General features: G+C 42.9%; 1 protein-coding gene across 1 annotated transcript; it reads left to right on the top strand.

Moving 5' to 3' along the window:
• The first annotated feature begins 1,678 nt into the window (after positions 1-1,678).
• On the top strand, positions 1,679-6,672 carry LOC139549484 (extracellular calcium-sensing receptor-like). The gene is made up of 7 exons (XM_071360038.1): positions 1,679-2,011; positions 2,381-2,675; positions 3,160-3,449; positions 3,691-3,971; positions 4,265-4,473; positions 4,829-5,174; positions 5,442-6,672. Exons 1-7 carry the CDS (start codon positions 1,728-1,730, stop codon positions 6,356-6,358), a joined length of 2,622 nt encoding a protein of 873 aa, XP_071216139.1. The 5' UTR covers positions 1,679-1,727; the 3' UTR covers positions 6,359-6,672.
• Positions 6,673-26,951: the final 20,279 nt, after the last annotated feature.

The following is a 26,951-nucleotide window of genomic DNA, read 5'->3' as shown; positions in this document are numbered from 1 at the left end:
ACATCAGTCAGGAAGTTAAAGCTTGGTCACAAATGGGTCTTACAAATGGACAGTGACCCCAAGCAAACGTCCAAAGTTGTAGCAAAAATGGCCTAAGGACAACAAAGTCAAGGGATAGGAGTGGCCATCACAAAGCCCTGACCGCAATGCAATAGAAAATTTGTTGGCAGAACTGAAAAAGCGTGTGTGAGCGAGGAGGCCGACAAACCTGACTCAGTTACACCAGCTCTGTCAGGAGGAATGGGCCAAAATTCACCCAACTTATTGTGGGAAGCTTGTGGAAGGCTACCAAAAATGTTTTACCCAAGTTAAACTATTTAAAGGCAATGCTACCAAATACTAATTGAGTGTATGTAAAATTCTGACCCACTGGGAATGTGATGAAAAAAATAAAAGCTGAAATAAATAATGTTCTCTAATATTATTCTAACTTTTCACATTCTTAAAATAAAGTGGTGACCTATAAACTGACCTAAAACACAGATTTTTTACTTGGATTAAATGTCTGGAATTTAGAAAAACTGAGTTTAAATGTATTTGGCTAAGGTGAATATAAACTTCCGACTTCAACTGTAAGTGAGGCAACGTGCCAGGAGGACTAGACTGTAGGGGAAATATAAGAGAGGAAGCGTACCAAGAGGACTAGACTTTAGAATAAATACTGTGTACTGCCAGCGTGCCAAGAAGACTAGACAGTAGGGGAAATAATCTGTAGAGCCAGCGTGCCAAGAGGACTAGACTTTTGAATAAATACTGTGTACTGAAAGCGTGCCAAGAGGACTAGACTTAAGGGGAAGTACTGTGTAGAGCCAGCGTGCCAAGAGGACTAGGCTGTAGAGGAAATACCGTGAAGAGCCAGCATACCAAGAGGACTAGACTGTAGGGGAAATGTAATTGAGGCAGTGGCAAATTAACTAGACTGTAGCAGAAATACTGTGAAGAGCCAGCGTACAAGAGGACTAGACTGTAGAGGAAATATAAGTGAGGCAAAGTGCCAAATGGACTAGACTGTAGGGCAAATACTTTGTAGAGCCAGTGTGCAAAGAGGACTAGACTGTAGAGGAAATATAAGTGAGGCAAAGTGCCAAATGTACTAGACTGTAGGGGAAATATTGTGTAGAGCCAGCGTTGCAAGAGGACAGAACTGCATTGGAAATGTAAGTGAGGCAAAGTGCCAAATGGACTAGACTGTAGGGTAAATACTGTGTAGAGCCAGCTTGCCAAGAGGACTAGACTGTAGAGGAAATATAAGAGAGGCAGTGTGCCAAATGGACTAGACTGTAGGGTAAATACTGTGCACAGCCAGCGTGCCAAGAGGACTAGACTGTAGGGTAAATACTGTGCACAGCCAGCGTGCCAAGAGGACTAGACATTAGGGTAAATACTGTGCAGAGCCAGCGTGCCAAGAGGACTAGACAGTAAGGGAAATATAAGAGAGGCTCATGGTTATTGTATGTCTAATGTATGTTTATGTCTATCTAAACCAGTACAGTCAACGTTGTTCTGATGCTGGTGCATATTGTATAGCTAAAAGAATCCGGACCTGACTGGGTGAGCAGAGCAGCCTCTAACCCCTCCCTCCTTGGCATGGCCAAACCCACAGTATGGCCCCCAGAGGAATCCCCACAGAGGTATGGTGGGTATTTAACCCAGAGTAGAGAGGTAACCTGACCTATGTGGGTCTGTGTGGCGCTGTTGCTACCCCATACCCTCTAATCATCAGGGAAATGAGGCTCTCTCCGGCTCCTGCTCTGGATCCAAGTCTGGCTGGTAGTTTGGGTCTTCTACGTCTAGCTGTGGTGGCTGGTGGGCTTGCCTTGCTCTCGTCTGCCTCTGCCTCTGCCTCTGGGCTGGAGTCTGTCAGATGCAGACTCCAAGGCACCCCTCGTCCTCCGGCGTTCTCCCAGGACGGGGACTTTGTCATCGGGGGTGTTTTCTCCATCCACAACTACATGCACACTGTGGATCACAGCTACACCAGCATGCCTGAGCCCCTGCAGTGCACAGGGAGGTCAGTGAGCGCAAGAGGGAGTGGCTGTGGCTGTGTGGGGAGACAGATAAATTGTGTTTTAAAGACAGAGAAACAATGTGTTTAAAGACAGATAACGAGTGTCTTAAAGACAGAAAAGTTTTTTTAAACAGATAAAAAGTGTGTTTGTATCTGAGAGAGTAGATAAATCCTACTGTTACAAAGGGTCACATTTTCAAATGCAGAATATACTACAATGTCCTCAATTACCGATATCAAAAGTGTAGGCATGTAGACAGTGTGGAAAATAAGGCTAGATATTAAAATGTTTGGCCTCGTATAACCATGTATTCTATATGCTAGTTTACCATTTAGTCAAGTGGTGCTCACTCACCTATCTTCTATTTACAGTTTGGATTCCCGTGAGTTGCGCTTCTCGCGCACCATGGTCTTCACAGTTGAGGAGATAAACAACAGTTCGGACCTTCTACCGGGTGTCACACTTGGTTATCAAGTGCACGACTCCTGCTCCTCGGTCCCCATGGCCATGAATGTGGCCTTCCATCTGGCTAACGGCCTGGACCCAATGTTTGATACCGGAGAACAGTGCTCGGGGTCTCCTACAGTGACAGCTATCGTGGGCGAGTCTGCCTCCACGCCTACCATCAGCATGTTGCGCAGCATCGGCCCTTTTGGAATTCCTCAGGTAAACTCCTGTGGAAAGAAATCATATATTATCCTCTCTTTCAGGAATATACATTTCTGTGTGAAATTAAGTGGAGAAAGTTTGGAGAACTTCTATAGGCATTTGAACATAGACTAAGAACTATGAGTCTGGAGAACGTCTGGAGGCATTTTCACATGGTCTGAGGACAATCTGTCATAGGCTAGGTTGTTATGGGAGACTAGGGATTGTTGTCATACCTTTAACTCATGTTTTTCACAGCACCAGTATGTCTTATAAAACTATTATCAATACGAATAGAACGACCAAGATAGAAATGGAAAGAAATATGTATCCTTTTCATTCTGGCCTAATGAAAAACAATAAATTGGCTTATTATTATTAATGTCTCCTTAATATCATACCACACAGCTAAACAGAAAAAGCAGGAATTAGCCAATAACTGAGACTCATTTGGCCGACATTATGTTCCTTCTCATGTTTTCGACTGTCTGTTTTTACCTAGGTGAGCCACTTTTCCACCTGTGCGTGTCTGAGTGATAAGAAACAGTATCCAACCTTCTTCAGAACCATCCCCAGTGATCAGTTCCAGGCTGCCGCTCTGGCCCACCTCATCAGGCACTTCGGCTGGACCTGGATTGGGGCGGTCCGTTCCGACTCTGACTACGGTAATAACGGGATGGCGGCTTTCCTACAGGCAGCACAAGAGGAAGGCATCTGTGTGGAATATTCTGAAGCCTTCTACCGTACCAACCCACTCAGCAGAGTGCAACGGGTGGCCGACGTGATCCGCAGGTGATCTGTGATTACATTTGAACTTTTCATTCATACAAATGCAAGACCATATTTATAAAAAATACTGTTGTTATTAATTTCTCTCTTTTCCAAAAGCTGATCTGTGAGACCAACATGATTTGCAGATCTTAAACATGTCAAAAGTATTGATTAATACTAATGTTCATGTTCACTTTACTGAGACATTCCAATGAACGACAAACATGACAATCTTGTATTATGATATAATCATGTTCCCCAGCTCCACAGCCCGGGTGGTGGTTGCGTTCGTATCCTACAGGGACATGAAAATCCTGCTGAGCGAGATGGAGCGCCTGCCCTCTCCTCCCCGCCAGTGGATCGGGAGTGAGTCCTGGGTCACTGCCCCAGACATGCTGCGTTTCGGCCTGTGTGCCGGGGCCATCGGATTTGGTATCCAACGCTCTGTCATCCCCGGCCTCAGGGACTTCCTCCTGGACCTCTCCCCACAGAAGGTGTCCAACTCTCCCACGCTCACTGAGTTCTGGGAGGGAGCCTTTGGCTGTAGGCTGGGGATAGGTATCTACATATCTATCTATCTGTCTGTCCGTCCGTCCGTCCGTCCGTCTATCTATCTATCTATTTACATGTCTGTCTGTCTGTCTGTCTGTCTGTCTGTCTGTCTGTCTGTCTGTCTGTCTGTCTGTCTGTCTGTCTGTCTGTCTGTCTGTCTGTCTGTCTGTCTGTCTGTCTGTCTGTCTGTCTGTCTGTCTGTCTGTCTGTCTGTCTGTCTGTCTGTCTGTCTGTCTGTCTGTCTGTCTGTCTGTCTGTCTCTCTGTCTGTAGGGACCTCTACAGGTGTTGGGGTTGAGGAGAAGGTGTGTGACGGAAGTGAGGATATACAGCAGCTACAGACCCCCTACACAGATACATCCCAGCTGCGTGTCACTAACATGGTGTATAAAGCTGTTTACGCCATAGCACACGCCATCCACAGCATCGTTTGTGAAGAGAGAGAAAACTCCACTGTGAACTGTGACAAAAATCTCAATGTGAAGCCAACACAGGTGAATGACAAGTCTGTAGGATAATGTCCTGATTGATATGTTTATTGAGACTACATGTATGAAGGCCTTGGAGTTCCCATTATACTTTACAACGTCTTCTGAAGTAACACATCTGATAAATATGAGTTGAATTAATGTTCTGTTTCTCTCTCCATCTCTCTTCCCTTCTCTCAATATCTCTCTTTCCATCTTTCTTCCCCTTTCTCCATCTCTCCTCTCTCTCTTCCCCTCTCTCCATCTATCTCTCCATCTCTCTTCCCCTCATTCATCTCTCTCTTCCCTTATCTCCATCTCTCTTCACCTCTCTCCTTCTCTCTCACCCCTTCTCTCTCTCCCTTGACCTTCTAACCCCCAGGTCCTGGAGAGATTGAGGAGGGTGAACTTCTCTCGTAACGGGTACCAAGTGTCTTTCGATGCCAACGGGGACCCAGTGGCAACCTATGAGCTGGTCAACTGGCAGATACGGGAGAGTGGGAAGATGGAGTTTGTGACAGTGGGGCTCTATGATGGGTCCCTGCCTCCTGACCAGAGGCTTCACATCGAGAGGGAAATCACCTGGGTAAAGAACAGTACACAAGTACCTGTGTCAGTGTGCAGTGAGAGCTGTCCCCCAGGCACTCGTAAGGCTATACAGAAAGGAAAGCCTGTATGCTGTTATGACTGTATCCAATGTGCAGAGGGAGAAATAAGTAATAACACAGGTAGGACTATAGGAACAGTTGGCAAAAATGTGTTGTAATTTCTATCACGGTTCACTAAGTAGTGGTTTATTCATATTACCAGCACTACAAAGGTAGTGTCTGTCAATCATGTTCCTGTTCTTATTATCTCATGTAAGCTGCACATTAATTCAACATTCTGTATTGTAAACTGACAAAGTGCAGCATTGTGGGACATGTATTTGTAAATAAATAAAACCTGAATCTATTATTATTAACATTTGATGTCTGTTGCATTGTTCTGGTCAGATTCTTCAGACTGTCTGATCTGTCCCGAGGAGTACTGGCCCAACGCTGAGAGAGACCGCTGTATCCTTAAGCCTGTGGAGTTCCTGTCCTTCCACGAGGTCCTCGGAATCATTCTGACCGCCTGCTCTGTGGGCGGGGCTTGTCTGGCCATTGCCACGGCAACCATCTTCTACCACCACCGAACGTCGGCCATCGTCAGGGCCAACAACTCTGAGCTGAGCTTCCTGCTGCTCTTCTCCTTGACACTGTGTTTTCTGTGTTCTCTTACTTTCATTGGCCGGCCCTCTGATTGGTCCTGTATGCTGCGCCACACAGCGTTTGGGATCACCTTCGTCCTCTGCATCTCTTGTGTTCTGGGGAAAACAATAGTGGTGTTGATGGCCTTCAGGGCTACACTTCCAGGCAGTAATGTCATGAAATGGTTTGGTCCTCCACAGCAGAGATTGACTGTAGTGTCATTCACGTTTGTCCAGGCTTTGATATGCACTCTGTGGTTGGTCCTGTCCCCTCCCTTCCCCATTAAAAACCTCACTACCTACAAGGAAAAGATCATTCTCGAGTGTGATGTGGGGTCAGCTATTGGTTTCTGGGCTGTGTTGGGCTATATAGGACTCCTGTCTCTCTTGTGCTTTGTGCTGGCCTTTCTGGCTCGGAAGCTGCCTGATAACTTCAATGAGGCCAAATTCATCACCTTCAGCATGCTCATATTCTGTGCAGTCTGGATCACCTTTATCCCAGTTTATGTCAGCTCTCCTGGGAAGTTCACTGTAGCTGTGGAGATCTTTGCCATCATCACCTCTAGCTTTGGGTTGTTCTTTCTGTTATTTGTTCCTAAATGCTTCATTATTCTGTTCAGGCCGGAGAAGAACACCAAGAAACACCTTATGGAGAAGACGTCCAATGATATACGTTATTAAGAAATGATTGAGGGGAAAAAACATTGTAACGTTCAGTTATATGGTTTATCATACAGTTAGGTAGGACTACTCTGACAGAGATGACCAAAAATGTTGCAGGTAATCATTGGTAACATTGTAACTAGTAACATGTAACAGGTTCACTTTAGATATTCCAATGTTATGAGAGACTGTTCAAATCTAGAGTGTTAAATTCTAGTTTGACCTGCTAAGTGATGTGATTAGCAGTAGCCTACAGAGTGGAACCACTTCCATGTTGTTGGAGAAAAGCTTTATTCTTATATGAATTGATATAACATTGAAGTGCATGTGTTCAATTGATATTGTAATTCATCATCGTATGTATTATAATAATATAATAAACATTTTCATACACAGTTGAAGTCGGAAGTTTACAAACACTTGGGTTGGAGTCATTAAAACTAGTTTTTCAACAACTCCACACATTTCTTGTTAACAAATTATAATCTACTTTGTGAATGACACAAGTCATTTTTCCAACAATTGTTTACAGACTGATTACTTCACTTTTAATTCACTGTTTCACACTTCCAGTGGGTGAGATGTTTACATACACTAAGTTGACTGTGCCTTTAAATAGCTTGGAAAATTCCAGAAAATTATGTCATGGCTTTAGAAGCTTCTGATAGGTGTACCTGTGGATGTATTTCAAGGCCTACCTTCAAACTCAGTGCCTCTTTGTTTGACATCATGGTAAAATCAAATGAAATCAGCCAAGACTCCAGAAAATAAATTGTAGACCTCCACAGTCTGGTTCATCCTTGGGAGCAATTTCTAAACGCCTGAAGGTACCACGTTCATCTGTACCAACAATAGTACTGTCACGCCCTGACCATAGAGAGCCCTTGTTTCTATATGGTGTAGTAGGTCAGGGCGTGACTAGGGGTTATTCAAGTTTATAATTTCTATGTTGTGTTCTAGTTTATATTTTCTATGTTGGTGTTTTGTATGATTCCCAATTAGAAGCAGCTGGTAATCTTTGTCTCTAATTGGGGATCATATTTAAGTAGATATTTTTCCCACCTGTGTTCGTGGGATATTATTTTGTGTTTGTGCATGTGAACCACGTAGCCACGTTCCGTTGTTCGTTTATTTGATTTCTTGTTTTTGGCTGAAGTTTCACATTGGAATAAATATGTGGAACTCAATATCCGCTGCAGCGTATCCATGAGGTAGAGGAGTTTTGGACATGGGAAGAAGTGATGGGTGGATGCGAGACCCTTCCTTGGCGTCAGGCGGAAGGTAATAATGGAGGACAGCGACGACGCCAGGGTTCGCGTCCACAGAAAGCCCAAGGACAACCCCAAGATTTTTGGGGAGGGAGGCACAAGGGGTGGCCGGCTGAGCCGCGTGAAGAGCCAGAGCACATGGAGAAGGCGATAGAGAAGTGATCAGTCGACCCAAGGAGAGTGCCAGAGCCTTCATGGGAGTCGATGGAACAGTGTGAGGAAGGATACCGGAGAACAGAGTTGACTAAGAGTATGCAGCAGCGCAAGCATGCTGAAGAGCAGGTCATCAGTCCGGTGCCATATGTGACGGCTCCACGTACCAGAGCTCCAGTGCGCCTCCTCTGCCCGGTTTGTCCTGTGCCGGTTCCTCGCACTCGCCATGAGGAGCGTGTCGTCAGTCCGCTGCTAAAGAAACTCCAATAATTTTTTTTTGGGGGGGGGGCCACATGGAGCTGGCGGTCGAGCAGCGGAGAGTGCCAGAGCCTGTGTGGGAGTCGGAGGAGGATTCGATAAAAATTCCGGAGAGAGGTGGTAGCAATGAGAATGCTGCAGCACAGGCGTGCTGAAGAGCGTGATACCAGTCCGGTGCCTCCTCCTCACACTCTCCCTGAAGTGCGTGTCACCAGTCCTGTGCCACCTGTACCGGCTCCACGCACTAGGCCTCCAGCGACGGTTCACAGTCCAGAGCTTCCAGCGACGGTTCACAGTCCGAAACCTCCGACAACAGTCCACAGTCCGGAACCTCCCATGACGGTCCACAGTCCGGATCCTCCCGCGACGGTCCACAGTCCGGATCCTCCCGCGACGGTCAACTTTCAGGCAAGGCGTCCAATCCTGCTCCAGGGTAGGAGCCTTCCTCTGCGCCGGTGCCCAGTCCAAGCATGGTGTCCAGCCCAGCTCAAGGGCAAGAGCCTTCCTCAGCGCCGGTGCCTAGTCCAGACACGGCGGCCAGCCCTGATCCATGGCCGGAGCCGTCTTCTGCGCCGATGCCCGGTCCAGGCATGGCGTCCAACCCAGCTCCAGTGCAGGAGCCCTCCTCTGCGCCGGTGCCCAGTCCAGGCACGGCGTTCAGCCCGGCTCCATGGTCGGATCCGGGGTCTGGGGGAGCTACAATCTGCACCGGAGCCGCCACCGCCACTAGTCACCCCCCTAACCCCCCCATTTGGTTTCAGGTTTTGAGTCCGCACTTTGGGGGGGGGGGGGTACTGTCACGCCCTGACCATAGAGAACCCTTGTTTCTATATGGTGTAGTAGGTCAGGGCGTGACTAGTGGTTATTATAGTTTATAATTTCTATATTGTGTTCGAGACTATATTTTCTGTGTTGGTGTTTTGTATGATTCCCGATTAGAGGCAGCTGGTAATCGTTGTCTCTAATTGGGGATCATATTTAAGTAGATATTTTTCCCACTTGTGTCTGTGGGATATTATTTTGTGTTTGTGCATGTGAACCACGTTCCTTTGTTCGTTTATTTGATTTCTTGTTTTTGGCTTAAGATTCACTTTGGAATAAATATGTGGAACTCAATATCCGCTGTGCCATGGGGAAGAAGTTCTTACGACAACCGTGCCAAGTACGCACGTGCCGAGTACTATATCGACATAACCTGAAAGGTCGCTCAGCAATGAAGAAGCCACTGCACCAAAACCACCACAAATAATGCCAGACTACGGTTTGCAACTGCACATGGGGACAAAGTGACCATCGTTATGTTTGGAGGAAAAAGGAGGAGGCTTGCAAGAAAAAAGAACACCATCCCAAACCTGAAGCACGGGGGTGGCAGCATCATGTTGTGCGGTTTCTTTGCTGCAGGAGGGACTGGTGCACTTCACAAAATAGATGGCATCATGAGGGGAGAAAATTATGTGGATATATTGAAGCAACTTCTCAAGACATCAGTCAGGAAGTTAAAGCTTGGTCGCAAATGACTCTTCCAAATGGACAGTGACCCCAAGCATACTTCCAAAGTTGTGACAAAAATGGCCTAAAGACAACAAAGTCAAGGTATTGGAATGGCCATCATAAATCACTGACCTCAATGCAATAGAGAATTTGTGGGGAGATCTGAAAAAGGTGTGTGCGAGCGAGGAGGCTGACAAACCTGACTCAGTTACACCAGCTCTGTCAGGAGGAATGGGCCACAATTCACCCAACTTATTGTGGGAAGCTTGTGGAAGGCTACACAAAATGTTTGACCCAAGTTAAACAATTTAAAGGCAATGCTACCAAGTCGATAGTGCACGGTGAGTTATGTGGCTCTAGAAGGTTCTCAGCCCGAGAAACAACCTTGTACATTTGCAATAACTTCAATTAATTTTGACCATTACGAAAATGACGACATTTAGAAAAGTCACAGAGTCACGAGACTAGGTGCATTGACACCGCCTCGGCCCATAGAGACGGACCCCAACGTTTCTGTTCGATAGCTCATTCAAGGACCCCGTAGCAATGTCCGGAAAAAGTGCATTTTCAGCACCAATTAAGGTCGCTGCTCGGGCTCTAAATGACCTATCGAGCCGAAACATGGGATTCGAGGTCGCCTCAGCTAGGCCTACACATAATGTCAGAACCCGACCCGCAGCTAGAACGTAACTACGTGTTTTATGTTTTTATTATGGTTTGAACAGAAGGGGCTGTGAATTTTGGGCCTGCTCTGAAATATGTGATAGTTGGCTTCTAAACGAGTTGGAAAAAGTGGGTGTGGTGCCAGTTTGTATCAGTTTGGTGTCAGAATAATATCTAATTGACTGATGGACGGTGAGTTGCTGGTTGACTTTTGTCCATTTGCAATATGTTTAAACAGTGAGGTACCATCACCAAAATGACATTCTGAATCAACACCAACGAGCGATGGAGAGGAACCAGAATCACTACCCGGCAATCCCGAGTTCATCGGGCCAGTCAATTTTGCATTCCTGCAGTTTTTTTGAGCATGTCAAATTCGTGATGGTAAATGCCCATTGAAACATATTGCAAATGGACAGCCGTGCGCCTGGTGATTGGAACGGGTTACCAGGATAACATTTTCAAAATGGTTTTAAATACATTTATGGGTGTGCAAGGGGTCCACGGTTGGGTAGGGAGCACCCCCCATCCGTGCCCATCCAATAGGGTGTGCCCCTAGTCATTTTGGAAATTTTTCAAAAACTGTAAAAAAACGACAGAGTCCCACTTCTCTCATGTCACCATCGAGCGATGGAGAGGAACCACTAGCACTGCCCGGCCATCCCGAGTTCATCAGGCCAGTCAATTTTGCATTTCTGCAGTATTTTTGAGCATGTCAAATTCGTGATGGTAAATGCCCATTGAAACATATTGCAAATGCACAGTACATTTGCATTATGATTCAACAGTGAAAAACGTCACCAAATGGAAATGATGTAATCAACACAACGAGCGATGGAGAGGAACCACTATCACTGTCCGGCCATCCTGAGTTCATCAGGCCAGGATGAGCGATTATCTGAAGATGGTGCTGGCTAAAGCTAAAACTGGTGAGTGTAGAGAGTATAGAGATATTTTTATCCACGTCGGCACCAACAATGTTAGGATTAAACAGTCAGAGGTCACCAAGCGCAACATAGCTTCAGCATGTAAATCAGCTAGAAAGATGTGTCGGCATCAAGTAATTGTCTCTGGCCCCCTCCCAGTTAGGGGGAGTGATGAGCTCTACAGCAGAGTCTCACAACTCAATCGCTGGTTGAAAACTGTTTTCTGCCCATCCCAAAAGATAGAATTTGTAGATAATTGGCCCTCTCTCTGGGACTCACCCACAAACAGGACCAAGCCCGGCCTGCTGAGGAGTGACGGACTCCATCCTAGCTGGAGGGGTGCTCTCATCTTATCTACCAACATAGACAGGGCTCTAACTCCTCTAGCTCCACAATGAAATAGGGTGCAGGCCAGGCAGCAGGCTGTTAGCCAGCATGCCAGCTTAGTGGAGTCTGCCACTAGCATAGTCAGTGTAGTCAGCTCAGCTATCCCCATTGAGACTGTGTCTGTGCCTCGACCTAGGTTGGGCAAAACTCAACATGGCGGTGTTCGCCTTAGCAATCTCACTAGGATAAAGACCTCCTTCATTCCTGCCATTTTTGAAAGAGATCGTGATACCTCACATCTCAAAATAGGGCTACTTAATGTTAGATCCCTCACTTCAAAGGCAGTTATAGTCAATGAACTAATCACTGATCATAATCTTGATGTGATTGGCCTGACTGAAACATGGCTTAAGCCTGAGGAATTTACTTTGTTAAATGAGTCCTCCCCTCCTGGTTACATTAGTGACCATATCCCCCGTGCATCCCGCAAAGGCGGAGGTGTTGCTCACATTTACGATAGCAAATTTCAATTCATAACCCACATAGTCTTCAGGTTGAATTTAGGGGAGCAGGCAATGTATTCCTATGGGGAGAGATGTCATTGTAATCTGTGAGATGAAAAAAAACTGTTTTTACTTACTTCTTGACGCTAGGGGTCAGATTATTATTTATTTTTTTAAATAACGTTCCCAAGGTAAACAGACTATTTCTCAGATCCAGATCGTAGAATATGCATATAATTTACAGATTAGGATAGAAAACACTCCAAAGTTTCCAAAGTATTGTCTGTGAGTATAACAAAACTGATTCTACAGGCGAAAACCTGGGAAAATATAACCCGGAAGTGATATATATATATTTTTTTATCTGTGTTTCCTGGCCAGTCTATGCAGCCGACTCAATCACTTTGTATAGCTACAGCGTTCCTCACTGAGTTCCCTGAATTCCTATCGGACCTTGTAGTCATAGCAGATAATATTCTAATTTTTGGTGATTTTAATATTCACATGGAAAAGTCCAAAGACCCACTCAAAAAGGCTTTCGGAGCCATCATCGACTCAGTGGGTTTTGTCCAACATGTCTCTGGACCTACTCACTGCCACAGTCATACTCTGGACCTAGGTTTGTCCCATGGAATAAATGTTGTAGATCTTAATGTTTTTCCTCATAATCCTGGACTATAGGACCACCATTTTACTACGTTTGCAATCGCAACAAATAATCTGCTCAGACCCCAACCAAGGAGCATCAAAAGTCATGCTATAAATTCTCAGACAACACAAAGATTCCTTGATGCCCTTCCAGACTCCTTCTGCCTACCCAAGGACGTCAGAGGACAAAAATAAGTTAACCACCTAACTGAGGAACTCAATTTAACCTTGCGCAATACCCTAGATGCAGTTGCACCCCTAAAAACGAAAAACATTTGTCATAAGAAACTAGCTCCCTGGTATACAGAAAATACCCGAGCTCTGAAGCAAGCTTCCAGAAAATTGGAACGGAAATGGCGCCACGCCAAACTGGAAGTCTTCCGACTAGCTTGGAAAGACAGTACCGTGCAGTATCGAAGAGCCCTTACTGCTGCTCGATCATCTTATTTTTCCAACTTATTTGAGGAAAATAAGAACATTCCAAAATGTATTTTTGATACTGTCGCAAAGCTAACTAAAAAACAGCATTCCTCAAGTGAGGATGGCTTTCACTTCAGCAGTAATAAATTCATGAACTTCTTTGAGGAAAAGATCATGATCATTAGAAAGCAAATTACGGACTCCTCTTTAAATCTGCGTATTCCTCCAAAGCTCAGCTGTCCTGAGTCTGCACAACTCTGCCAGGACCTAGGATCAAGAGAGACACTTCAAATCAAATCAAATCAAATGTTATTTGTCACATACACATGGTTAGCAGATGTTAATGCGAGTGTAGCGAAATGCTTGTGCTTCTAGTTCCGACAATGCAGTAATAACCAACAACTAATCTAACCTAACAATTCCACAACTACTACCTTATACACACAAGTGTAAAGGGATAAAGAATATGTACATAAAGATATATGAATGAGTGATGGTACAGAACGGCATAGGCAAGATGCAGTAGATAGTATAGTGTACAGTCTATACATATGAGATGAGTAATGTAGGGTATGTAAAAATAAAGTGGCATAGTTTAAAGTGGCTAGTGATACATGTATTACATAAAGATGGCAAGATGCAGTGGATGATATACAGTACAGTATATACATATATGAGATGAGTAATGTAGGGTATGTAAACATTATATTAAGTGGCATTGTTTAAAGTGGCTAGTGATACATTTTTACATAATTTCCATCAATCCCATTATTAAAGTGGCTGGAGTTGAGTCAGTATGTTGGCAGCGGCCACTAAATGTTAGTGGTGGCTGTTTAAAACTTCTTCAGGCTGCAAGCCCGACACCGGTACACTTATGACAACATCCAGCTCAAGTGCAGGGCGCGAAATTCAAAATGTATTTTTTAGAAATATTTAACTTTCACACATTAACAAGTCCAATACAGCATTTGAAAGATAAACATCTTGTGAATCCAGCCAACATGTCCGATTTTTAAAATGTTTTACAGCGAAAACACCACGTATATTTATGTTAGCTCACCACCAAATACAAAAAAGGACAGACATTTTTCACAGCACAGGTAGCATGCACAAAGCCAACCTAACTAACCAAGATCCAACCAAACTAACCTAGAAACAACTTCATCAGATGACAGTCCTATAACATGTTACACAATAAATCTATGTTTTGTTCGAAAAATGTGCATATTTGAGCTATAAATCAGTTTTACATTACTACTACCATCATAGCTACAGTCAGAAATAGCACGGGAGTAGCCAGAGTAAATACAGACACCAACGTCAACTACCTAATTACACATCATAAAACATTTCAGAAAAATATATGGTGGATAGCAAATGAAAGACAAAGATCTTGTGAATATAGCCAATATTTCAGATTTTTAAAATGTTTTACAGCGAAAACACCACGTATATTTATGTTAGCTCACCACCAAATACAAAAGACAGACAGACATTTTTCACAGCACCGGTAGCATGCAGGTAGCATGCACAAAGCCAACCTAACTAACCTAGAACCAACCTAACTAACCTAGAAACAACTCCCTCAGATGACAGTCCTAAAACATGTTATACAATAAATCTATGTTTTGTTCGAAAAATTTGCATATTTGAGCTATAAATCAGTTTTACATTACTGCTACCATCATAGCAACCATCATAGCTACAGTCAGAAATAGCACGGGAGTAGCCAGAGTAAATACAGACACCAACGTCAACTACCTAATTACTCATCATAAAACATTTCAGAGAAATATATGGTGGATAGCAAATGAAAGACAAAGATCTTGTGAATACAGCCAATATTTCCGATTTTTGAAGTGTTTTACAGCGAAAACACAATATATCGTTATATTAGCTTACTACAATAGCTAACACACAGCAGCATTGATTCAAGACAAACGGTAGCGATAGCACAGTTCAACAGATATATGAAATAGCATCCCAAATTGGGTCCTTATCTTTGTTGATCTTCCATCAGAATGTTGTACAATGGGTCCTTTGTTCAGAACCGTCTTTGTTTGGATCCAGAACGAACTATTTCCCTAATGAATTAGCAAGCACACTGGCCGTGCGGCGCTAACCTCTCCTTCTTGAACAAATTCCTCCAACGCATCACGTCTAAAGTCCCGAATAAATTTCAATAATATAATTAAACTATATTGAAAAAACATACTTTAGGATGATATTGTGACATGTATCAAATAAAATCGAAGCCGGAGATCATATTCACCTATAACGACGGTTTTCCAGGAGGCGATTCCAGGTCCAACTTCGCGTCTTCCAAAAAAAAATAATGGCGGACCTCTCACTCCAAGAGGTTGTATTCAATCCCAGAACGAGATAATCAAGTCATTTCTGCTCTCACTTCCGCATGACACCCAGGGGAAGGTGTATGACGTGTTTCTACAGTCATAAGTGACATGCCCTTTTATAGACAAGCTCTTGAAGAGAGACCTCGCTTTTGGAAATCTCACTTCCGGATAGGAAATGGGCTGTAAAAAGAGTTCTGTTTCACTTAGAGAAATAATTCAAACGGTTTTAGAAACTAGAGAGTGTTTTCTATCCAATAGTAATAATAATATGCATATTGTACGAGCAAGAATTGAGTACGAGGCCGTTTAAATTGGATACGATTTTCCCCCAAAGTGAAAACAGCACCCCCTGTCCTTAAGAAGTTAAACACACCAGCCAGCTGGTCTGCGCATGCTCTGAGGACGGGGCTGGGAATGCCGTCTGGGCCTGCAGCCTTGTGAGGGTTAACACGTTTAAATGTTTTACTCACCTCGGCTGCAGTGAAGGAGAGCCCGCAGGTTTTGGTAGCGGGCCGTGTCAGTGGCACTGTATTGTCCTCAAAGCGAGCAAAAAAGTTATTTAGTCTGTCTGGGAGCAAGACATCCTGGTCCGCGACGGGCCTGGTTTTCTTTTTGTAACCCGTGATTGACTGTAGACCCTGCCACATACCTCTTGTGTCTGAGCTGTTGAATTGCGACTCTACTTTGTCTCTATACTGGGACATAGCTTGTTTGATTGCCTTGCGGAGGGAATAGCTACACTGTTTGTATTCGGTCATGTTTCCGGTCACCTTGCCCTGGTTAAAAGCAGTGGTTCGCGCTTTCAGTTTCACGCGAATGCTGCCATCAATCCACGGTTTCTGGTTTGGGAATGTTTTAATCGTTGCTGTGGGTACGACATCGTCAATGCACTTTCTAATGAACTCGCTCACCGAATCAGCATATTCGTCAATGTTGTTGTTGGACGCAATGCGGAACATATCCCAATCCACGTGATCGGAGCAGTCTTGAAGCGTGGAATCAGATTGGTCGGACCAGCGTTGAACAGACCTGAGCGCGGGAGCTTGCTGTTTTAGTTTCTGTTTGTAGGCTGGAAGCAACAAAATGGAGTCGTGGTCAGCTTTTCTGAAAGGAGGGCGGGGGAGGGCCTTATATGCGTCGCGGAAGTTAGTATAACAATGATCCAAGGTTTTACCAGCCCTGGTAGCACAATCGATATGCTGATAGAATTTAGGGAGTTTTGTTTTCAGATTAGCCTTGTTAATATCCCCAGCTACGATGCATGCAGCCTCAGGGTGTATGGTTTCCAGTTTACAAAGAGTCAGATAAAGTTCGTTCAGGGCCATCGATGTGTCTGCTTGGGGGGGAATATATACGGCTGTGATTATAATCGAAGAGAATTCCCTAGGTAGATAATGCGGTCGACATTTGATTGTGAGGAATTCTAAATCTGGTGAACAGAATGACTTGAGTTCCTGTATGTTGTTATGATCACACCACGTCTCGTTGATCATAAGGCATACACCCCCGCCCCTCTTCTTACCAGAAAGATGTTTGTTTCTGTCGGCGCCATGCGTGAAGAAACCAGCTGGCTGCACCGACTCCGTTAGCGTCTCTCGAGTGAGCCATGTTTCCGTGAAGCAAAGAACGTTACAATCCCTGATGTCTCTCTGGAATGTTACCCGTGCTCGGATTTCATCAACCTTATTGTCAAGAGACTGGACATTGGCGAGTAGTATGCTAGGGAGTGGAGCACGATGTGCCCGTCTCCGAAGCCTGACCAGGAGACCGCCTCGTTTGCCCCTTTTTCGCGTCGTTGTTTAGGGTCACCGGCTGGGATCAGATCCATTGTATTGGGTGGAAGGCAAAACACCAGATCCGCTTCGGGAGAGTCATATTCCTGGTTGTAACGATGGTGAGTTGACGTTGCTCTTATATTCAGTAGTTCATCCCGACTGTATGTAATGAAACCTAAGATTACCTGGGGTACCAATGTAAGGAATAACACATAAAACAACAAAATACTGCATAGTTTCCTAGGAACGCGAAGCGAGGCGGCCATCTCGGTCGGCGCCGGAAGTAACAATCTTAACTTCTTATGGCTGAAGGGGCAGTATTGAGTAGCTTGGATGAAAGGTGCCCATTGTAAACGGCCAGCTCCTCAGTCTGAGTTGCTAATATATGCATATTATTATTAGTATTGGATAGAAAACACTCTAAAGTTTCTAAAACTGTTTGAATTAACTTCTCACGAGTAACCATGCCGGATCCGGGAGCACCCTCATCAGTAAAAAAGCTGACTAGCATAGCCTAGCATAGCGCCACAAGTAAATACTAGCATCTAAATATCATGAAATCACAAGTCCAAGACACCAGATGAAAGATACACATCTTGTGAATCCAGCCATCATTTCCGATTTTTAAAATGTTTTACAGGGAAAACACAATATGTATTTCTATTAGCTAACCACGATAGCAAAAGACCCAACCGGATATTTCCACCATTTTTTTTACTGTATAGGTAGCTATCACAAATTCGACCAAATAAAGATATAAATAGTCACTAACCAAGAAACAACTTCATCAGATGACAGTCTGATAACATATTTATTGTATAGCATATGTTTGTTCGAAAAATGTGCATATTTCAGGTATAAATCATAGTTTTACATTGCAGTCACCATCACAAAATCTCACCAAAGCAGCTAGAATAACTACAGAGACCAACGTGAATTACCTAAATACTCATCATAAAACATTTATGAAAAATACACAGTGTACAGCAAATGAAAGACAAACATCTTGTGAATCCAGCCAATATTTCAGATTTTTTAAGTGTTTTACAGCGAAAACACAATATAGCATTATATTAGCTTACTACAATAGCCTACCACACAGCCGCATTCAATCAAGGAGCGTTAGCAATAGCGAATAAACCAGCAAAATATATTAATTTTTTCACTAACCTTCTCAAACTTCATCAGATGACAGTGCTATAACAACATATTACACAATACATATATGGTTTGTTCGAAAATTTGCATATTTAGTGGTACAATTCGTGGTTGAACAATGTGAATACTAGCCAAACTGCCCAAAATAATCCGGACATATTTCTGACACTCACATCATCTAATCAAATAACTAATCATATACTTTACTAAAAAATACAGGTTGGACAGCAAATGAAAGATACACTAGTTCTTAATGCAACCGCTGTGTTAGATTTTTTTAAATAACCTTATTACGACATACAGCTTACGTTACAGCTAAACAGCGCCCGAAATCTGGGCAGAATATAGTCTAAACATTTTTCGACAGAAATACGAAATAATATCATAAATGGTTCCTACTATTTGATGAGCTTCCATCAGAATATTGTACAAGTTGTCCTTTGTCCAGAATAATCGTTGTTTGGTTGTAGAATGCCCTCTTCGTCTGTAGAATTAGCAGCCAAACCTAGCCATGTGGCGCAGCAGTGTCCAACGCACCATAACGCAAGACAAAGAAATTCCAGAAAATCGCAATCAACTGATATAAACTGCTATAAGTCGGTTTAATATAACTAGTTTATGATGTTTTTAACACATATATCGAATAAAATCAGAGCCAGATATATCTAAGGCCTATAACGACAGCTTTTCAGAAAGCAATCCTGAGGTCTGTCTCGCACCAAGACGAACGGTGAAAAGACTACACCCACGGTTCCAAGAGCTTTTGTTCGGCCTCAGATCTAACTAGACACCCCATTCCAATTCTCACTGCCTACTGACATCTAGGGGAAGGCGTGTGCAGTGCATGTAGACCCATAGATTCCATGCAAATTTATAAACTGACCCTGGAACAGAGCCCTCGATTTCAGATTTCTCACTTCCTGACAGGAAGTTTGCTGCAAAATGAGTTCTGTTTTAATCACAGATATAATTCAAACGGTTTTAGAAACTAGAGAGTGTTTTCTATCCAATAGTAATAATAATATGCATATTGTACGAGCAAGAATTTAGTACGAGGCAGTTTAATTTGGGAACGACATTTTACAAAGTGAAAACAGCGCCCCCATATTGACAAAAGGTTAAGTCTGTGAGATTAACAGAACTCATATGGCAGGCAAAAACCTGAGAAGTTCCACTTCCTGTTTGAATTTTTTCTGGGGTGCCATATTTTCAACCAAGCTCTTATTCAAAATACAGAGAGATATGGATGGGTTTTCACTTCCTACGGCTTCCACTAGATGTCAGCAGTCAACAGAACTAAGTCTGATGACTCTAATGTGAAGGGGGGTCGAAGGAGACAGAATTTAGTATGAGGTGCCATGAGGTGACCATGCATTCAACACGTGCGTTCACGTGAGAGGCAGCTCTGTTCCATCTCTCATTTGAAGTCGATTTAATTCTCCAGTTGGAACGTTATTCAAGATGTATGTTAAAACTTCTTGTCAATATGGGGCGCTGTTTCCACTTTGGAAAAAATCGTGCCCAAATTAAACTGCCTCATACTCTATTCTAGATCGTACAATATGCATATTATTATTACTATTGGATAGAAAACACTCTCAAGTTTCTAAAACTGTTTGAATTATATCTGTGAGTAAAACAGATCTAATTTTGCAGCAAACTTCCAGACAGGAAGTGAAAAATCTGAAACGATGCTCTGTTCCAGGGCCTGCCTATTGAATTGCCTTATATTTATGGATATGCATGCACTGCATACACCTTCCACTAGATGTCAACAGGCAGTGGAAGGTGGAATGGGGTGTCTAGCTTGATCTGAGGTCTAACAAGAGCTCTTGGAATGACGTGTCCAGAATTTCCTTTCTCTACCTAGGCGCGGGAAGCACCTCCATATTGTCTTATGATAAGCGTTCGGTATACACGGCTAATATCTCCGGCTTTGTTTTTATTTGATACATATTAGAAAAACATCATAAAGTAGGTTTTTTCAACCGAGTTTCATCAGTTTATTCAACGTTTAATGGGACTTTTGGAGTTTTCCGTTCTCTGCGTCGAGAGAATTTGGGAACGTCATCAACATTGGCTAGCCTTGTGGAGCGAATTCGACAGGAGAGAAGGACATTCTAAAACCAAACAACGATTTATTCTGGACCTAGGACTCCTTGTACAAGATTCTGATGGAAGCTCAGCAAAAGTAAGAACAATTTATGATGTTATTTCGTATTTCTGTGTAAAATGTTGAGTCCTATTATCCGCCGTTTTGGCGGGCGCTGTCTCGCTATAAGGTAAGCTGTTTGTTATGGTAAAGTTATTTTTAAAAATCTAACACGGCGGTTGCATTAACTTCTTGCGACTACAGGGGGTGCTGTTTTCTCATTAGCATAATTGCATTACAGATTAAACGGCTTCCTACTAAATTCTTGCTCATACAATATGCATATTATTACTATTATTGGATAGAAAACACTCTCCAGTTTCTATAGGCGTTGGAATTTTGTCTCTGAGTGGAACAGAACTAATTCTACATCAATTTCCCTGACATGGAGTCAGATTTCACACATTTTGGCCCCTGATCTGGAGTCAGTTTAAAGGCCACTGTTATTGCTATGAGGATACGGACACTGCTTACGTCTTCCGCTGGATGTCAGTACGTGATGACGATTTGAATGGAGTCGATTGCGCATTCAGAGGCTGCATAAAGGAGCAAATACCGGAAGCAGCATCCCTTTGCTGCCTGCGTCTTGCGCACGGAGGACGTCGGACTCGCCTCCTTCCAAGCGTTTGTTTAGCCAGTAATATTTCTCTGGTCATGTTTTTACTCGTTAGAGGTGTTAAAAACATCATAAGGTAGTTAATTTAAACCGTTTTATAGCAATTTATATCCGTTTAGTGCGATTTTGACCCATTTATTTCTGAGGCACTTTGAACAGCTGGGAACGTTTACAGTTCATGCCGAACGCAGTGTGCATTTCCACATGGCAAGAGGACAGCTTTCGACCAAAAGACGATTAGACCCAAGAAAGGATTCTTTGCCCAAGATTCTGATGGAAGAACAGCTCACAGTAAGAACAATTTATGATGATAAATCGTGTTTCTGTCGATAAATGTTAAACGTTTATGTCGCCATCTTGTTTGCTATAGCTTCGCTTGGCGCAACCTGTATTGAAAAGTAAGGATAATTTTTGAAATGTAAATCAGCGATTGCATTAAGAACTAATTTGTCTTTTGATTCCTGTCAACCCTGTATTTTTTAGTCAAGTATATGATTAGCTTTCAATTAAACTAGATCACTCTGAAAGATGACGTCAGACATTTTGAGGCTTGATTTCCTAGTATTTTCATTGTGTAACCACGGTTTTGTATGGCTAAATATGCACATTTTCGAACAAACTGTATATGTATGTTGTAAAATTATGTTACAGGAGTGTCATCGGAAGAATTCTGAGAAGGTTAGTGAAAAAATTAATATATTTTGGCGGTGATTACGTTATAGCTCTCTTTGGCTTGAATCGATGCTCTGGTAACGTTTTCACATGTGGTATGCTAACTTATCGATTTATTGTGTTTTCGCTGTAAAACGCTTAGAAAATCTGAAATATTGTCTGGAATCACAAGATCTGGGTCTTTCCATTGCTATGCTTTGTCTATTCTTATGAAATGTTTTATTAAGAGTAAATTGGTCATACACGTTGCTCTCTATAGTAATTCTAGTCGTCTTGTGATGGTCGGTGCAATTGTAAACTGTGATTTCTACCTGAAATATGCACTTTTTTCTAACAAAACCTATCCTATACCATAAATATGTTATCAGACTGTCATCTGATGAGTTTTTTTATTGGTTATTGGCTATCAATATCTTAGTTTAGCCGAATTGGTGATAGCTACTGGTGGAGAGAAAAAATGGTGGACAAAGAAATTGTGTATTTTGCTAACGTGTTTAGCTAATAGATTTACATATTTTGTCTTCCCTGTAAAACATTTAAAAAATCTGAAATGGTGGCTTTATTCACAAGATCTGTATCTTTCATCTGGTGTCTTGGACTTGTGATTTAATGATATTTAGATGCTACTATCTACTTGTGAAGCTATGCTAGCTATGCTAATCAGTGTGTGGGGGGGTGGGGGGTGATCCCGGACCCGGGGTAGAGGCTCGTTAGAGGTTAAGTGTTTTAGTACTATATCTCTTGACACAATGATGAAAATAATCATGGCCTCTAAACCTTCAAGCTGCATACTGGACCCTATTCCAACTAAACTACTTAAAGAGCTGCTTCGTGTGCTTGGCCCTCCTATGTTGAACATAATAAACGGCTCTCTATCCACCGGATGTGTACCAAACTCACTAAAAGTGGTAGTAATAAAGCCTCTCTTGAAAAAGCCAAACCTTGACCCAGAAAATATAAAAAACTATCGGCCTATATCGAATCTTCCATTCCTCTCAAAAAAAATTGAAAAAGCTGTTGCGCAGCAACTCACTACCTTCCTGAAGACAAACAATGTATACGAAATGCTTCAGTCTGGTTTTAGACCCCATCATAGCACTGAGACTGCACTTGTGACGGTGGTAAATGACCTTTTAATGGCGTCAGACCGAGGCTCTGCATCTGTCCTCGTGCTCCTAGACCTTAGTGCTGCCTTTGATACCATCGATCACCACATTCTTTTGGAGAGATTGGAAACCCAAATTGGTCTACACGGACAAGTTCTGGCCTGGTTTAGATCTTATCTGTCGGAAAGATATCAGTTTGTCTCTGTGAATGGTGTGTCCTCTGACAAATCAACTGTACATTTTGGTGTTCCTCAAGGTTCTGTTTTAGGACCACTATTGTTTTCACTATATATTTTTACCTCTTGGGGATGTCATTCGAAAACATAATGTTAACTTTCACTGCTATGCGGATGACACACAGCTGTACATTTCAGTGAAACATGGTGAAGCTCCAAAATTGCCCTCGCTAGAAGCCTGTGTTTCAGACATAAGTAAGTGGATGGCTGAAAACTTTCTACTTTTAAACTCGGACAAAACAGAGATGCTTGTTCTAGGTCCCAATAAACAAAGAGATCTTCTGTTGAATCTGACAATTAATCTTGATGGTTGTAAAGTCGTCTCAAATAAAACTGTGAAGGACCTCGGCGTTACTCTGGACCCTGATCTCTCTTTTGACGAACATATCAAGACTGTTTCAAGGACAGCTTTTTTCCATCTACGTAACATTGCAAAAATCAGATATTTTCTGTCCAAAAATTATGCAGAGAAATTGGTCCATGCTTTTGTTACTTCTAGGTTGGACTACTGCAATGCTCTACTTTCCGGCTACCCGGATAAAGCACTAAATAAACTTCAGTTAGTGATAAATACGGCTGCTAGAATCCTGACTAGAACCCAAAAATTTGATCATATTACTCAAGTGCTAGCCTCCCTACACTGGCTTTTTGTTAAGGCAAGGGCTGATTTCAAGGTTTTACTGTTAACCTACAAAGCGTTACATGGGCTTGCTCCTACCTATCTTTCCGAGTTGGTCCTGCCGTACATACCTACACGTACGCTACGGTCACAAGACGCAGGCCTCCGAAATGTCCCTAGAATTTTTAAGCAAACAGCTGGAGGCAGGGCTTTCTCCTATAGATCTCCATTTTTATGGAATGGTCTGCCTACCCATGTGAGAGACGCAGACTCGGTCTCAACTTTTAAGTCTTTACTGAAGACTCATCTCTTCAGTGGGTCATATGATTGAGTGTAGTCTGGCCCAGGAGTGTGAAGGTGAACGGAAAGGCTCTGGAGCAACGAACCGCCCTTGCTGTCTCTGCCTGACCGGTTCCCCTCTCTCCACTGCGATTCTTTGACTCTAACTCTATTACAGGGGCTGAGTCACTGGCTTACTGGTGCGCTTTCATGCCGTTCCTAGGAGGGGTGAGTTGAGTCACTGACGTGATCTTCCTGTCTGGGTTGGCGCCCCCCCTTGGGTTGTGCCGTGGCGGAGATCTTTGTGGGCTATACTCGGCCTTGTCTCAGGATGGTAAGTTGGTGGTTGAAGTTTTCCCTCTAGTGGTTTGGGGGCTGTGCTTTGGCAAAGTGGGTGGGGTTATATCCTTCCTGTTTGGCCCTGTCCGGGGGTATCATTGGATGGGTCCACAGTGTCTCCTGACACCTCCTGTCTCAGCCTCCAGTATTTATGCTGCAGTAGTTTATGTGTCGGGGGGCTAGGGTCAGTTTGTTATATCTGGAGTACTTCTCCTGTCTTATCCGGTGTCCTGTGTGAATTTAAGTATGCTCTCTCTAATTCTCTCTTTCTCCCTTTCTTTCTCTCTCTCGGAGGACCTAAGCCCTAGGACCATGCCTCAGGACGACCTGGCATGATGACTCCTTGCTGTCCCCAGTCCACCTGGCCGTACTGCTGCTCCAGTTTCAACTGTTCTGCCTGCGGCTATGGAACCCTGACCTGTTCACTGGATGTGCTACCTGTCCCAGACCTGCTGTTTTCAACTCTCTAGAGACGGCAGGAGCGGTCGAGATACTCTTAATGATCTGCTATGAAAAGCCAACTGACATTTACTGCTGAGGTGCTGACTTGCTGCACCCTCAACAACTACTGTGATTATTATTATTTGACCATGCTGGTCATTTATGAACATTTGAACATCTTGGCCATGTTTTGTTAGTTTGTTAGGTTTCTTCCTAGGTTTTGGCCTTTCTAGGGAGTTTTTACTAGCCACCGTGCTTCTACACCTGCATTGCTTGCTGTTTGGGGTTTCAGGCTGGGTTTCTGTACAGCACTTTGAGATATCAGCTGATGGGCGAAGGGCTATATAAATACATTTTATTTGTTATGATTTGGGTTCATCGGGCCAGTCATCCTGAGTTCATCGGGCCAGTCACTTTTGCATTCCTGCAGTATTTTTGAGCATGTCAAATTCGTGATGGTAAATGCCCATTAAAACATTTTACATTTACATTTTAGTCATTTAGCAGACGCTCTTATCCAGAGCGACTTACAGTAGAGTGCATACATTTTATTACATTTTTTTTTTTTTTTACATACTGAGACAAGGATCCCTACCCCTACCGGCCAAACCCTCCCTAACCCGGACGACGCTATGCCAATTGTGCGTCGCCCCACGGATCTCCCGGTTGCGGCCGGCTGCGACAGAGCCTGGGCGCGAACCCAGCCCAGCCTGGGCGCGAACCCAGAGACTCTGGTGGCGCAGCTAGCACTGCGATGCAGTGCCCTAGACCACTGCGCCACCCGGGAGGCATAAAACATATTGCAAATGGACAGCCGTGCACCTGGTGATTGGAATGTGTTAGCAGAAGCACATTTTTAAAAGGGTTTTTAATGCCTTTAGGGGGGAGCAAGTGGTCTATGGTTGGGTAGGGAGCACCCCCCACCTGTGCCCATCCAATAGGGGGAGCCCCTTGTCATTTTGGACATTTTTCAAAAAATCGTTATTTTCGACTTTTGACTTCCTATGAAATCATATGGAGAAAACATATGCCTTATGGACAAGTTAAAAAAAAATATATAATAATATGATAATCAAATATGACAAAAGTATGTTCATACAGTTTTTATACATGTGTAATTCACAAAAAATGAAAAATGGTCCAGAAAGCACGTTTTTAAGGGGGTGATACGTTTTTGAAAAAATATTCAAATTTTCGACTTTTGACTTCCTATGAAATCATATTGCAAATGGGCAAGACATATGCCTAATGGACAAGTAAAAAAAAATAATAATATGATAATAAAATATGACAAAAGTATGTTCATACAGTTCTTATACATGTGTAATTGACTAAAAATGTCAAAAGAATTTCGAAAAACGGTCCAGAAAGCACTTTTTAAGAGGGTAATACGTTTTTGATTTTTTTTTCACATTTTCTAAAATTATACTCTTGGGTCTAGACTTGTGTTACGTTTTCAATATGAACATTTACGGTGGAGCGCGCTCCCCATCTATTGGATTTTTGCAGTGTTACACTTGGCATTTGCCATATGGCATTTGCAATGAGTTTTGAATGAAACAACGTCCAATTGAGTGGTATTGTACATTGTGTATATGTTTCGTACGGTGCCAATATGATCCAATTAATGTTTGTCCATTTCAGGGGGGTGTTCCCTTACATACTAAAAATGAACAAAAGATCCTTGTTCTAATTTTGACTAAAACTACACACATCATTAGATTATACATTTATGATTCTAACAAATTTCATACAATTATATGGTTTCAGGGTGGAATATTTTAATCATTAACATTAAGCATATAATTCCCTTATCAGCTACCAAATACTAATTGAGTGTATGTAAACTTCTGACCCACTGGGAACGTGAAGAAAGAAATAAAAGCTGAAATAAATAATTTGCTCTGCTATTTTTCTGACTTTGCACATTCTTAAAATAAAGTGGTGACCCTACTTGACCTAAAACAGGGAATTTTTTGTTGGATTAAATGTCAGGAAATTTGAAAAACTGAGTTTAAATGTATTTGGCTAAGGTGAATGTAAACTTCCGACTTCAACTGGTAGTGGGGCAACGTGCCAAGAGGACTATACTGAAGGGGAAATATTAGAGAGAAAGCGTACGAAGAGGACTAGACTTTGAATAAATACTCTGTAGAACCAGCGTGTCAAGAAGACTAGACAGTAGAGGAAAAATAAGTGCGGCAACA

Source organism: Salvelinus alpinus, chromosome 22, assembly GCF_045679555.1.
Source record: "Salvelinus alpinus chromosome 22, SLU_Salpinus.1, whole genome shotgun sequence".
NCBI classification, from domain to species: Eukaryota; Metazoa; Chordata; class Actinopteri; order Salmoniformes; family Salmonidae; genus Salvelinus; species Salvelinus alpinus.
This window is presented reverse-complemented; position numbering and strand designations above follow the sequence as displayed.

What these genes read in the sequence shown, in the direction of transcription:
- LOC139549484 (XM_071360038.1), top strand. Translation starts at nt 1,728, where the DNA reads ATGAGGCTCTCTCCGGCTCCTGCTCTGGATCCAAGTCTGGCTGGTAGT. An exon ending in GTGGCCGACGTGATCCGCAG is followed by an intron (nt 3,450 to 3,690) that starts GTGATCTGTGAT and finishes CATGTTCCCCAG; the next exon opens with CTCCACAGCCCGGGTGGTGG. An exon ending in CTGGGAGGGAGCCTTTGGCT is followed by an intron (nt 3,972 to 4,264) that starts GTAGGCTGGGGA and finishes GGACCTCTACAG; the next exon opens with GTGTTGGGGTTGAGGAGAAG.